The sequence below is a fragment of the Cyprinus carpio genome, chromosome A8 (genome assembly GCF_018340385.1).
Source record: "Cyprinus carpio isolate SPL01 chromosome A8, ASM1834038v1, whole genome shotgun sequence".
NCBI lineage: Eukaryota > Metazoa > Chordata > Actinopteri > Cypriniformes > Cyprinidae > Cyprinus > Cyprinus carpio.
Genome location: NC_056579.1, coordinates 14,705,868 through 14,719,057, shown reverse-complemented (window position 1 = coordinate 14,719,057; position 13,190 = coordinate 14,705,868). Strand labels below are relative to the sequence as shown.

The window sequence follows — 13,190 nt, the reverse complement described above, 5'->3', positions numbered from 1 at the left end:
TACAGATCAAAATCCATTAATGTAACAGAGAAACTGTAATAATAGTGTTTTCCGACAGACGTAAAAATCCCTGCATTGTTAAGAACTGGCATTATGACCATTATTGAACAAAACAACATCTTATTATACAAAAATATAAATATTGCAAAACAAATGTAAAAAAATAATAGAATATATATATATTTATATATATATATAAACATTACAATAGTTGCCAGCCATGATTTTCTCCCATTTCTGCCAATGTGACATGAAGGAGAACACAAACACAACAAACAAACAACACAGAACAACTCTCAAAGTCTTCGTCAAGATCAAACATCTGTTTGACAGGAAGTCAATCTGGACGAGGGGGTCACAGCTAACACACAAACACACTCTTAAAGACACACACGCCAGCTTCAGAGCCACAGAAGAGTGGGGGCTCCACGACCTTTGACCCTTAAAGCACTCGCATGCACCATTTGGCAGTTGAGGGGGAACTTCCAATTAGTGTCACGGTGTTATGTTGTGGATGTTTATGAGGTGAGGTCAGCGCAGAGAACTGCTCTTGCTAAATTAGGGCCAGTAGTTGCGGTTTGTCATTGAGGAGGTCAACGAATCGACAAAAACCAACGACGTGACCAGCCATTGTGTGACGCACACCTTGAGAATGCTCATTAGCTTAGCTTATTAAAACAAACAAAAAAAGACAACGAGGAAAAAAAGTTGCGCCACCAGAGTCAGAGCCAATACTGTTGTAACAGTAATGTTTTAGCTTAAACCACTATTGAATGACAGGAAATAATGGCATAATGTAAAAAAAGCTACAATGGAAACCCGAAATCACCGTCACATTGCATTACTTTAGTAATGCAAAGTTGAAATCATGAGCAAATTCAGGGTGGCTACAAATGGCTGATTTACAGTAAATAACTGGAGTATGAAGGTACAAAGACCAGAGAGAGTTTCAGTACAGAGGACTGGAGAACAGAGGCACAGTCACCCAACAATCACTCCGTTTCCTTCTTCATTTCTGCGTAGCTAAATTCTCACGCATAGCGTGTTTCATTGTTAAACAGTATTTGTTTTTTCCAACTACCACAGGTTTGTGATAAGCAAATTAACATTAAACACCGGGACGAAGCGCTATTCGCCGACGTCTAACGCTTCAATATAGGGCACCAAAACACCGCAAACATCCACACAAAAAGCGTTTTCATTTTTAAAAAACGCTTTCGTTTTTTTGGTTTGAAACATCTGATTTTCGAACATAAAATGAAAACTTACACACATATAAAACTACCGAAAATAGTTTTCCCTGAATGTGTCCTCTGAAAGTGAATGTATCTGCAGTTTTATACTGGTGTTTCGAACAGGCGCCATCTAAGTGTCAGGGAATGAAATGTTTCGAAACAGAAGTGTACACGTAAACGTGCAATGCGCAAATCCATTTAACTGCCACAAAAAACGCTCATTGATGCTTAACATATTATGTGAACTATGTAGCTCACTCACACGCACAGTTCTAACTCATACATGCATGCATACAACAAAACAATTCAAAAACCCAAAAATCAAAGCACAAATATGTTCGGCATACTCATGTTTAGCTCACTTAGAGTTTGTTCTTGCCATGCATACAACAACACATACTCTTTTCATGCAACTCTTCAACTCGCACACGTTCTTCTATAAAATTAGAGAAAATAATTGCATAGCATTATACAAACATTACAACAATATCATAAGCAGCAACGACCGTATGTTGAAATGTTTGTCAAGAATGAAGTTTCCTTATGGCACAGATACACAAACGATGGGTGGGCACTTGGAACACACAAATTATAGCTACTCTCGTTCATTATTTACATTTGTGTACACATAAATACTTATAGAAATATCTAACAAAAATACACCAGGGTTATACAGTAACAGAGTCAAGCACCGAAAAGGCACTGCTGGTCAAAGTGTCCCCGCCATGCAGCACCATGTTTCTGCCTCGCTGGCAGACTGATGTCCCATCTTTGGCTGTTTGAGCTTTAACATTCAAACACTGTGAACACAAAGAAGTGAAGAAACAGAGTTAAAAACAGATTAAAATTAATAAATAATAACAAAAGTAAATCTACATAACTGAATCAGACAGAAATGCAATATCAACAATAACAAATTACTAAAAACTTACTTTCCTTTTTGAAATAAATCTCTTATGCTCACGAAGGCTGCATATATTTTATCAAAAACACAGTAAAAGAGTTATATTGTGAAATATTATTTCAAACAAATGCTTTTTTTTATACACACTAAAATCTTACTGTCCCCAAACTTTTCAATGGTAGTGTAAATATATATGACTATATATATATATATATATATATATATTAAATTAAACATTAAGTCATACATTATCAATACTGATATGATTTGATATTATTATTAAATATCTAAATCAACTGGCAACCCTATTAATACATAGAGTGCATGAAACTGCTGATTTGATGTGGACCATTTTACTTGAATTCAGCCGTATATGAAGCCCCTCTACTAACCTCAGCTGGAGGGTCTTGTGTGACAGACATTGGGAGGGTCATATTCTAGATCCTGCAGTTCCATGCTCTCTGTTTTCGAGCTGTCTTTGCTCTTGTCAAAGGGCACGTGCGGGTCAGAGAAGTGAGGGTCAGTGTAGACATCTCCTGAAGTGTGATAGCTGTCGCTGGAGGGGTAGGCGGGGCTCTGGCCGGGCATCCCCGAATGAACGGCGACCGTCACAGAGGCCGAGGCTGTCACTGTTGTGATGGGCTGACAGTAGGCGGGACCTGTGGACGGATGGGAAGGGTGAGTGTAGGGGTTGTGGGAACGGGGGCGATGGGCTCCTGGACGTTCCCGGTGGTTAGGGCCCGAACAGGCACCTGGCTCAGTAGCGGTTTCAAAAGCATCCATGCGCAGCCTGTGAGGGGGGGGCGGATGCCCACTCCCAAAATCCCTCTTAGGGTCCCTGCTACAGTATCGCTTTGACGTTTGAGGTCCAGCATCCTGAGAACCGCACATATGTGTACACCTAAAATTTCGCTGTTTTCTCCTCTCTATAGACACACCCTGTAAAACATTATAATAACAATGTTAGTTCATTGTTTTTAAATCAAATTTATATTGATATAAATGCTTTACTCACTGAGTAAGGAGGAAACATTGGCAGTTCAACTTGACGAATGCCCTGTCGTCCCCCTGTGGCGATCCGCACATCCTCCAGTCTGGCTGATCGCCCCCTGTTGGGCTGGAGGTCATATTGCTGAAGCTCCTGGCTAATGCCGGACACAGTAGTGTTGGAACCATATTCTGAGTCTGAGGAGTCTGATCCTGCTCCAGGGGTCGTGTGGCTGGGTCGCACTGTGAAGCGGACCACCTGTGGGGGAGGCTCTGGAGAAGGGGTGGGCAGCCGGCTTCGTCCGTCTGTAGGAGATACCTAAAGTGTAGTGGACATGAAAATCAAAATTTGAGAAGATGCTGTCTCTGACATTAGTGCAAATACTGTGATATGTGAAAGCTTTAGCATCATCTGAGAGTACAGTGCTAGTCTTGAATATGTGAACTGGCTCTAAGAAGTATTTGCACACTTAAAAATGTTGATGTTATGATCAATTAACAATAAACGGCAGATAATTAAATTGCAAATTAAAAAATTTACCTAAAATCAAGGATACAAGTGAATTTAGGCATCACAACACTATATTGGTACAGTATTAAAATGGATATTTGTTTTCAGATTTGCTACAGATTACATTAAACAGTGTTATTAAAACAGTGGTGTTTTTAAAAATGCTTTTATGACTCATAAAGTATAATAATGAAGAATATGAAGCTCAACCTCTGGGAGTAAAAAAAAAAACACACCTCAATTTTATTCAGAGGCCCAAACTGACAAAAACTGACCAGCAGTTGCTGATATTTATATGGTCAAACAGTAAGATGAACTTCTGATAGCCTATATAATTATCAGTTGTAACCCAATATGTCTCAGTAAGACAATATTTAAATGCTTAGGTCTATGATCAAAGCTCAGTGGTTTTTATTGTGGGGGCAAAACATGTAATGATGATTGAGTGATGTACTGTACATAAAAACATTCCTCAGAAGCCTTATGTATCAGGTTTGATGCTTACATTTTAACATGATTTTTCTAAAAAATGATGTATGGATAATCAAGTAAACCTACATTTACTTGCTAAACAAGTATAAATTGTCAGTTTTTTTTTTTTTTTTTTTAAGCAAAGTAAAATCTGAATTGGCAATATGGGCATCCCTAGATGTCACTCTTTCAGATAATGTTAAGCAGAGTTTATATAGCTCTATGTATGGTATGTGAAAGTGTTATGCAGGATAACTTAACGGAAGCAATCCTCTTACCTCAGGATAAGGGCCAAAGTAGGACAATAAGACTGGGAGCAGCACCAATCCATTCAGGACCCCTAACACTGTTAGGATAGCCAAAACAGCGAAGAAATACCTGCAAATACACAGCAAAAAACACTGTCATCAGAATAAAAAAAGAACTTCACTGCCCTGAATCAAGCACAGCGCAAAAAGTCACTCAGGCACATTCTAACAACACATTCGTACACAAAAAGACTTTAGTCGGGTTTGGTTTTAAACTAAATTTTACCTTGTGCCAGAGAAAGTCTCCAAAGAGGTCTTTTAGAAAGCAGCACAGAGAAGCAGAGGACATAATTAGTTGGTTAATTCAAAGGCATGGAAAATAGGGAAGGAAAAAGAGCGAGTTTTTTTCTTTTTCTAGGGGTGAGTGGAGTACAAGCAAACACAGAGAAAAGCAAAACGGGAAGGAATGTGGAGTACAGGCTTGCGAGAGAAGAGAGGCAAAGCTCAAAGGCACAGGGGCCTCTCACTCTTTAAAAAAAGAATGCAGAAGCAAACAAATGAAGTGAACGGTATAGAATTTAAACAATTTAGTCTTGGAGGAAGAGAGGAGAGGAAAGACTACAGGCCCCTCTTGCCTGGCCTCAAGCACATTCACTTTCCCTCTCTTTCTCTCTCTATCACTCTTTCTATACTAAGCCCCTGTGAAATTTCCCTGCCTTTCACAATCCCCTACTCTAATTAAAATCTCTAGAGTATCAGGTAAGACCCCCCAATCTCCTCGACAAATCCCTCCCTTCTGTCCTCCTTCGCTCCTCACTCTTTCTCTCTTCTTCATTATGGCCAGCTTTCCGCCCTTCGCTTCTCCAGCAATGCATCTGTGTAAATTGCTGCAGATCAAATTGCAGGTGCCTACTTGTACCTCAAAGAAATGCAGGGACAAGATGATGTGCTTTTTTTTTATTTTAGTTTAAATTTACTACTTTATGTACAAAGACAATGGCATTTTTGTTAAATATTACATAAAAGAGAATATCTATTATTTAATATTAATTAACAGGGAAACACTAGTGATTTTATGCAATGCATACAATTATTGCATTAATTAGGCTGTTTTCTTATTTTGCATTAAAATATCTAAATATCTATAAAACAAGACAATTTTACTTGAGCAAAGTAAAATTTCTGAATTGGCAATATGTGCATCCCTAGATGTCACTCTTTCAGATAATGTTAAGCAGAGTTTATATAGCTCTAGTATGGTATGTGAAAGTGTTATGCAGGATAACTTAACGGAAGCAATCCCTTACCCTCAGGAATAATGGCCAAAGTAGGACAATAAGACTGGGAGCAGAACCAGTCCATTCAGGACCCCTAACACTGTTTAGGATAGCCAAAACAGCGAAGAAATACCTGCAAATACACAGCAAAAAACACTGTCATCAGAATAAAAAAAGAACTTCACTGCCCTGAATCAAGCACAGCGCAAAAGTCACTCAGGCACATTCTAACAAACATTCGTACACAAAAAGACTTTAGTTGGGTTTGGTTTTAAACTAAATTTACCTTGTGCCAGAGAAAGTCTCCAAAGAGGTCTTTTAGAAAGCAGCACAGAGAAGCAGAGGACATAATTAGTTGGTTAATTCAAAGGCATGGAAAATAGGGAAGGAAAAAGAGCGAGTTTTTTTCTTTTTCTAGGGGTGAGTGGAGTACAAGCAAACACAGGGAAAAGCAAAACGGGAAGGAATGTGGAGTACAGGCTTGCGAGAGAAGAGAGGCAAAGCTCAAAGGCACAGGGGCCTCTCACTCTTTAAAAAAAGAACGCAGAAGCAAACAAATGAAGTGAACGGTATAGAATTTAAACAATTTAGTCTAGGAGGAAGAGAGGAGAGGAAAGACTACAGGCCCCTCTTGCCTGGCCTCAAGCACATTCACTTTTCCCTCTCTTTCTCTCTCTATCACTCTTTCTATACTAAGCCCCTGTGAAATTTCCCTGCCTTTCACAATCCCCTACTCTAATTAAATCTCTAGAGTATCAGGTAAGACCCCCCAATCTCCTCGACAAATCCCTCCCTTCTGTCCTCCTTCGCTCCCTCACTCTTTCTCTCTTCTTCATTATGGCCAGCTTTCCGCCCTTCGCTTCTCCAGCAATGCATCTGTGTAAATTGCTGCAGATCAAATTGCAGGTGCCTACTACCACAAAAAAAAAAATGCACAAAATGATGTGCTTTTTTTTTTTATTTTAGTTTAAATTTACTACTTTATGTACAAAGACAATGGCATTTTTGTTAAATATTACATAAAAGAGAATACCTATTATTTAATATTAATTAATAGGGAAACACTAGTGATTTTATGCAATGCAAACAATTACTGCATTAATTAGTCTGTTTTCTTATTTTCCAGTAAAATTTCTAAATATCTATAAAACAAGACAATTTTACTTGAGCTGAACTGTGAGAGAACATTGGGCCTATTTTCATAAAATACTGAATTATATTGTATATATAAATTAAGTAATTTAAATACTATATATATATATATATATATATATATATATATATATATATATATATATATATATATATATATATATATATATATATATTTAAACAGTTTAGATCTAGATAAAATAAAATAAATATATAAAAAAATAATTATATAATTAATATATTAAATATATAATATATTTTCTGAAAATATATTTTCTCTTATTGTCACATATTTTACTAAGTACATATTAGTACAAATTTAATAAATGTATCTTGTTTTAAGAATGTAGATATATTATTACCCCCTCCCCAGTGCTTCTATCAAAGGCATTGGAGTGGAAAAAATGAATTTAAACCACACTTAAACTGGGATGAATATGTGAATGCTTGTGTGGGAGAGAAAGTGGGTATATTAGCAAACACCCACCAGCTGGTATGCAGCACAGCTGCGCCTCAGACTAAACTCACAGACACATTTATAACTGATGCTGCTCTTTCTAGGCCTCCCCAGGTTTGCAAGCAGCTCTTTAGACTCAAACAATGTCCTGTAATGGCCGCACAAGGTGGGCTTCTCTCTGAGAACCACAGACCTGGGTGTCTCTCTAGGAATGCTTGCTTTATTTATGCCCTTTGGGAGGTTTTGTAGGTCTGGTTCAAGGGAAGAGCTACCACAGTGTTTAACCAAGCAGACGCCACTTGTTTAGGATGAGAGTGGAGAGAGAAGGTATTATTTAGGCTTATGTTAGAAAAAAAGTTTGAATCTTTAGTCTTGTCTGTATTTCATCAAGCAAGTCTCCTTGAATTGCACTTTTTGGTTTGCCTTTGGCTCTTGCTCTACCACACGAAAGGCAGAACTCAAATCAAACAGATCAATAGCTACAAATCAACAGACTATGAAAAATGAACATCGTCCTGGTTGAACTGTTCGGAAAGTCACCGCCTCCAAACTAAATGTTCATACTGACGAGTGATTTACACTGGTGTGCTCTTCCACGGATGAGAGCGTTTCCTTCAGACTGGCTGAAACAACAAACAAAAGAGTTTAATGTTCTTCAACTTTGAACTCTAGAGCGTCGCGTGAAGCATCCTTGAACCAAGAGCCATTCACGAAAGCCACTCCCTAATGAAACCTCACCGAGCAACCCGTCCGATCTGTTTGGACTCAAAACATTAGCGGACCTGACAGAGCAAAGTCAGGGAAACATTTATTCCTGCAAGGCTATAAAAATACAGCCAGCGTTTTTGTTTTTTTACATATCTTCGGAGGCCAAGGGGTTTTGTTTGATGAAAAAACAGTAGTTGTGTTTCAGTGGGAGCCCATGAGAGGGACTGGGGCCCAGTGTGGTCTGCGGAGAGAGTGTGTGTGATTGCTCTAAACTTGTGTGTGCATTATTTTTCTGGCATGCTACTTTAGATTCAGAGTAATTTGAGGGTGGAGGGCCGTGGTGGTTTTCCAGTCCTCTAATAAGAATGAGCTACTGCAGACATTTGTTCCTTCCCTCCTGGAGAAACAGATGAGATACTTACCACTCAAACACCCATGACTCAGTTTGATGTGTGTAATTTGAATTTCAGCACAACGATAGTCTCGATACCACTTCGAGAAACAATAAATTACCATACGTGTTTGACTCATCTGTGCACAGGAAGGACATAAAACCATGCCATTGCAAAGTTACTGATTTAGATTCTCTAAGTAGCAGTGTGTGTCACTCCTCATTTCCAGTCCTCGACTTGCTAAAAATTAACCCCCGGGCCCTCTCTGCACTCAACTTGTAAATGTCTTGGCAAGGCTGTAGAAAATAAAAAGATTACAGAAAACACAGGAGAGCCTCAAGCTCTGTGATGACAGACAGGAAAGATACACGCTTGTTGAACTTGAAGGGAGGTTGGTTAGGACTGAGAAGAGAGTTAGGAAAACATTTACATTGCATCCTAACCAGGCGTGATGTGACAAAAGCAACACATGTTAAAACTAGGGCTGCCCTCGACTAAAGATTTTTTTGGTCAACTAGTAAGTCGTTCATTTTTATCAATTTTTATCGCACGTTTATAGTAATAAACCATATAATTCATAATAATGAGCCTTTAATCGGCCATAGCCTATCAGCACAAGCGCACGCATAAAGCTTGTCACAGCGCACCACAGAACTAATGATGATGAATGGCCTGATGAATGACCTAGACGGCAGAAAGCGCACCTTGTTTGATTTCATCATTTTACAAAAGCACAACATTTTGTTGTTATTGTGAGTGGTCACAAATAAAAGTAAACCTTTTTCAAATTCGAAAGATGTATTACTCTGTATGCGCAAAAATTACAGAGTATTTTAAGTTAAATGCAAATAATTTTGCACTGGTGCCTCCAAGATAACTGTCATGCAGCAGTGAGCACGCAACTGTTCAGCTTCCATACTGCGCACAAACACTTGAATAGCACACATTTTTTCTAGGTTAACGTTAGAGCGAGTGGCCATGTAATGTTGCATGTAATGTTTCAGATGAAAAGCCACATTTGAGGTCGATAAACAAAACAAAAGTTTGGATGTCCAATGTACTGTAATTACTACATAGACCAGCTGTTAATAATCTGTCCGTCATGGACTACGTGACTTCGCCACTTCCTGTGCAATTTTTTTTTTCTGCGACTAAAATTTTTTTGATCGACTAAGCCTTGTCTCGTCGACTTATGGTAAGTCGACTATTAGGGGGCAGCCCTAGTTAAAAGCTATGCTAATTAGGTTTATACATTAATATTTTTCCTGCGCCCTCACAGGAAATTCACTGGATAACAATCATAACCCACTAGCTCACAGGAAATTCACTGGATAACAATCATACTCCTCATGAATATTAAAGTGTTCTATAATCAATTACTCACACTCACGCGATTTATTCATCTTTGAAATAAAAGTGAAGATATTTTTAATGAAACCTGATAGATTTCTCCCTCCATTGAAAGTCTATTCCACCAAAACTAAACAAAAAATTAAACAAAATGCATTAATTCAACACATCAAAACACAAAATAGAAATTTAACTTCAATCAATCAAAAATAGAGCATATCATGTTTGTAAATGGAAATTTAGCTGTGCTTGTTTGACGCGCAAGAACACATCTTAGTGGTTTTATGTCAAGCAAGCACAACTGAGCTTCTATTTTGTTATACTTGATGTGCTCTATTTATGTGCTGTTATGATATCTTTATGAACTTTTTGAAGCATCAAAGTTTTGGTTACAAGGACTTTCAACTAAGGGGCAGAAATAGCTCAGGTTGCATTTAAAATATATCTTCATTTGTGTTTTGAAGTCTTATAGGTTTGGAATAACATTAGGATAAGTAAATGCAGAAAAGTCAAAATTTTCATTTTTGGGTAAACTATACCTTTTAAACAAGGATGCCATCTTTTATGATTAACCATAATTTTACCATTGTTAAACAGAAGGTGTGTGGACAGAAAATTTGCTTGTCACAGGAATTGTCACATCTTGCATGGTTAGGATACAATATTGAGGAAAAATATTCTGTAAGATCAGTTATTGTGTACTAACATTGTTAGAAAATGAAAATGACAGTATATTTGAGAAGCATTACCTCAAGAGAGATGAGAGACAAACTACTATCAAAGGACAGACTGTTTTGATCATTAATCTGATTAACACAGCTATTCCCGTCTTAAAGTACAATGTCCTTCAATCTATGAGGCAGAAAGTGGTTCACAATACAAGTCTTCTATCTTTACCTGACTATGAAGTCGAACTCTGACCCCGCCAGCATCAAGACTCCTAGCAGGGTGGAAAACGCTCCATCCAGCACTGGGGCAAACATGTGCTCAAGTGCTAGAATGGCTCTCTTGTTCCTGTCCCCGATGGCTGTGAGGAACGCCTGTGAGGAAAAAACAACAAATATGATTAATATAAATCACTCAGACCAATAACACACTGAGTAATCATCACAGTCAGTGAACTAGCTACATATATTCACAATCTCAAAGATAAAAAGGGTGCAACTACGAGAAATAGTCATATTTTTGACTAGCACATGAACTCACCAGTGCCACATGGACGGTGAACTCCACACCAATGCCAACAGAAGCGATGAGGATGACGACAGGGACAGCACTGAGCTTGATGCCGATCAATCCCATCATTCCAAACAGCTCCACCGTCATCAAAGACAGCACCAAGACCTGAGAGAGAAGACCGGCAAACATAAATCCATCATCTTGGTTCATTCCTAAAACACGACGAGCTGTACTTTACATAGATTAAAGTAAAGTACAGCTCGGGTTAGATGGTTTAGCTAAGATAAAGCGCTGAGGAATGTGGGAAAATATCTGCTCCTCAGAAGGGCCTGTTTACGACACTTTCATATGGAGCTGAACTCGAGCTAGGAACTGGTTAAGTAAATGCCATAATCAGCTGATGAGTCTTGGGTTACTGGGGGGCCCAGCTGCCTTTGAAGAGGGATGAAGAGGACAGAAGAGGGCCAACGGAGGGGAGTTTGGGGGCTGGAAGGGCTGGCAAATGAAAGGGGGGTCGGGCATGGCGGAAGTGGGGACGTATGGAGCTTAAGGGGGCTGCTGGTGGTCTGGGACAAAAGCACAAAGGTAAAAGCTGAAGCAGGGCTATAACTTTCCCTTTCAAGTGTCCAGTAAAGCAAAAGGATGAAACTACTATCCTGTCAGACAGAGTTAGATCAGTCGGATGGCTTAAACACTGCCCCTAATAAAACACAAACCATCAAAAAGCGGAGACAGAGTGTGGGAAAGGGAGTTAGACCACACGAATGATATAAATGATACATACACACACATTTTAGCAGGTCTGTTTTATATGTGGAGTGATATAGTTGCTATGGTTACCCCTCGTTTCCCCATTTATTTCAGAGAAATGTCTCAAAAAGCCTCATGTAGACTAAACAAACTGGCTCTGACAGAATAAAATAAACACAAAGCGCAGGGCTTGTAAAAACATAGCTTCTCTTCAGCTATTCCTGCCGGCCCTCCCGTCTTGCTCCAAATTCTGCACTCTCAATTATTTCTTAGTTATTAAGCTTGTTTCCTCCTCAGAGTGAACAAAAATGTTCAAGAGAGAAAGTTTGTGATAAAGTTATGTCGCTATCTATCAATCAATCCATCAACACACCAAAATATAAAAAAATCCATCTATCTATCTATCTCTCTCTCTCTCTCTCTCTCAACCACTTAAGGCCTGTTCACACGAAAATAGAATAAACGGCACAATATTTTTTATTACTTTTATACCAAATTTACTTAAACTGAGTCTGATGTCAAATATTACGAAATTCTCAAAAAACAAACAAACAAACAAACAAACAAACAAAACAACAACAACAACTCACTTAGCCTCCAACTAAAAAAAATAACAAATAATTGCACTGGATATTTAAGAGCATAAAGGAGTTCATAGAAATGTTCTGTTTCATGCCAAAATTGGTTTGTACAGGCCTTGACTGTGCATATACAGATAAAAGATTAAGACTCCTTCTTAAGGAGAAACTCACAATGATTCCCGCAGTCCAGGGGTTGAGCAGGAAGACGGCGCACACCAGGAAGGTGCAGGCCAGCACGACGCTGATGGACAGCAGGAGCCAGTGGCGCAAGCCTACATACTGCTCCCAGAAGAGGAAGGGGTAGCCGTTGGGGTAGCTGGGCAGGCCCTGATGGCTGTAGTTGCTGCAGATGGACCGGACACTCTTGATGGCCTCCACAAACTGTGGCGTCTCGCGAAGCCCGTTGAGGTAGAAGGGAAACTGTGCATATTCGATGGGCTCAGCGGCAGGAACTGCAGAAGATTAATGCAAAGATGGCCATAGAAATGAGATAATTATTAGTAAATTTCACTTTTACAACAATCTATGAAAATTCTGGAGGTAGCTAAAACTTTACCGTAAAAACATTAACTTCATTAACTGATTTAATGTTAATATATTAATCCACTAAATTACTACAACCAACTTTGTACTTTTATAATACACTGACAACCACCCAAAAACACAAACTATAATGAGAAATCCACAATGAATCAAAGTTCATCAAAAGTAATCATCATCAAATATTGCACTAAACATAAATTCAAAATAAGATGTAACTCAAAACCCTAATGTGCATAACTGATATGAAAAACTAAAAAGGAAAAGTTATTTTTCTCCTTCTATTCATTACTGAACTCTTCTCTCTCTTAAAGCTCCAGGTGAAGGGTTGCCAGTTCTCACAAAAAGAGCTAAAACAAGTCCCTTAAAAATGCAGTATAATAAGCAGACATGGCAAAACTGTACCCGGGTACAAAATTAAACAATATAAAGTATTTATAATATCCTA

At 38.5% G+C, this 13,190-nt stretch overlaps 1 protein-coding gene across 2 annotated transcripts in view; it reads right to left on the bottom strand.

Annotated features, from left to right (window-relative positions):
* Positions 1–1,664: 1,664 nt before the first annotated feature.
* The window catches only part of LOC109095008 (protein patched homolog 1-like), a 54,075-nt gene continuing 42,549 nt past the window's right edge, over positions 1,665–13,190 (bottom strand). The window contains exons 18-24 of one of the 2 annotated variants that reach the window (XM_042762425.1): positions 12,374–12,654; positions 10,899–11,036; positions 10,590–10,732; positions 4,387–4,486; positions 3,155–3,445; positions 2,532–3,063; positions 1,665–2,035 (exon numbers count right to left, since the gene is read on the bottom strand). In XM_042762425.1, coding sequence (XP_042618359.1) covers positions 2,533–3,063; positions 3,155–3,445; positions 4,387–4,486; positions 10,590–10,732; positions 10,899–11,036; positions 12,374–12,654 — 1,484 coding nt within the window. In that variant the 3' untranslated portion in view covers positions 1,665–2,035; position 2,532. Of the gene's footprint in view, positions 2,036–2,531; positions 3,064–3,102; positions 3,446–4,386; positions 4,487–10,589; positions 10,733–10,898; positions 11,037–12,373; positions 12,655–13,190 lie in introns of those variants that run through there. The other variant, XM_042762424.1, reaches the window with a different exon arrangement.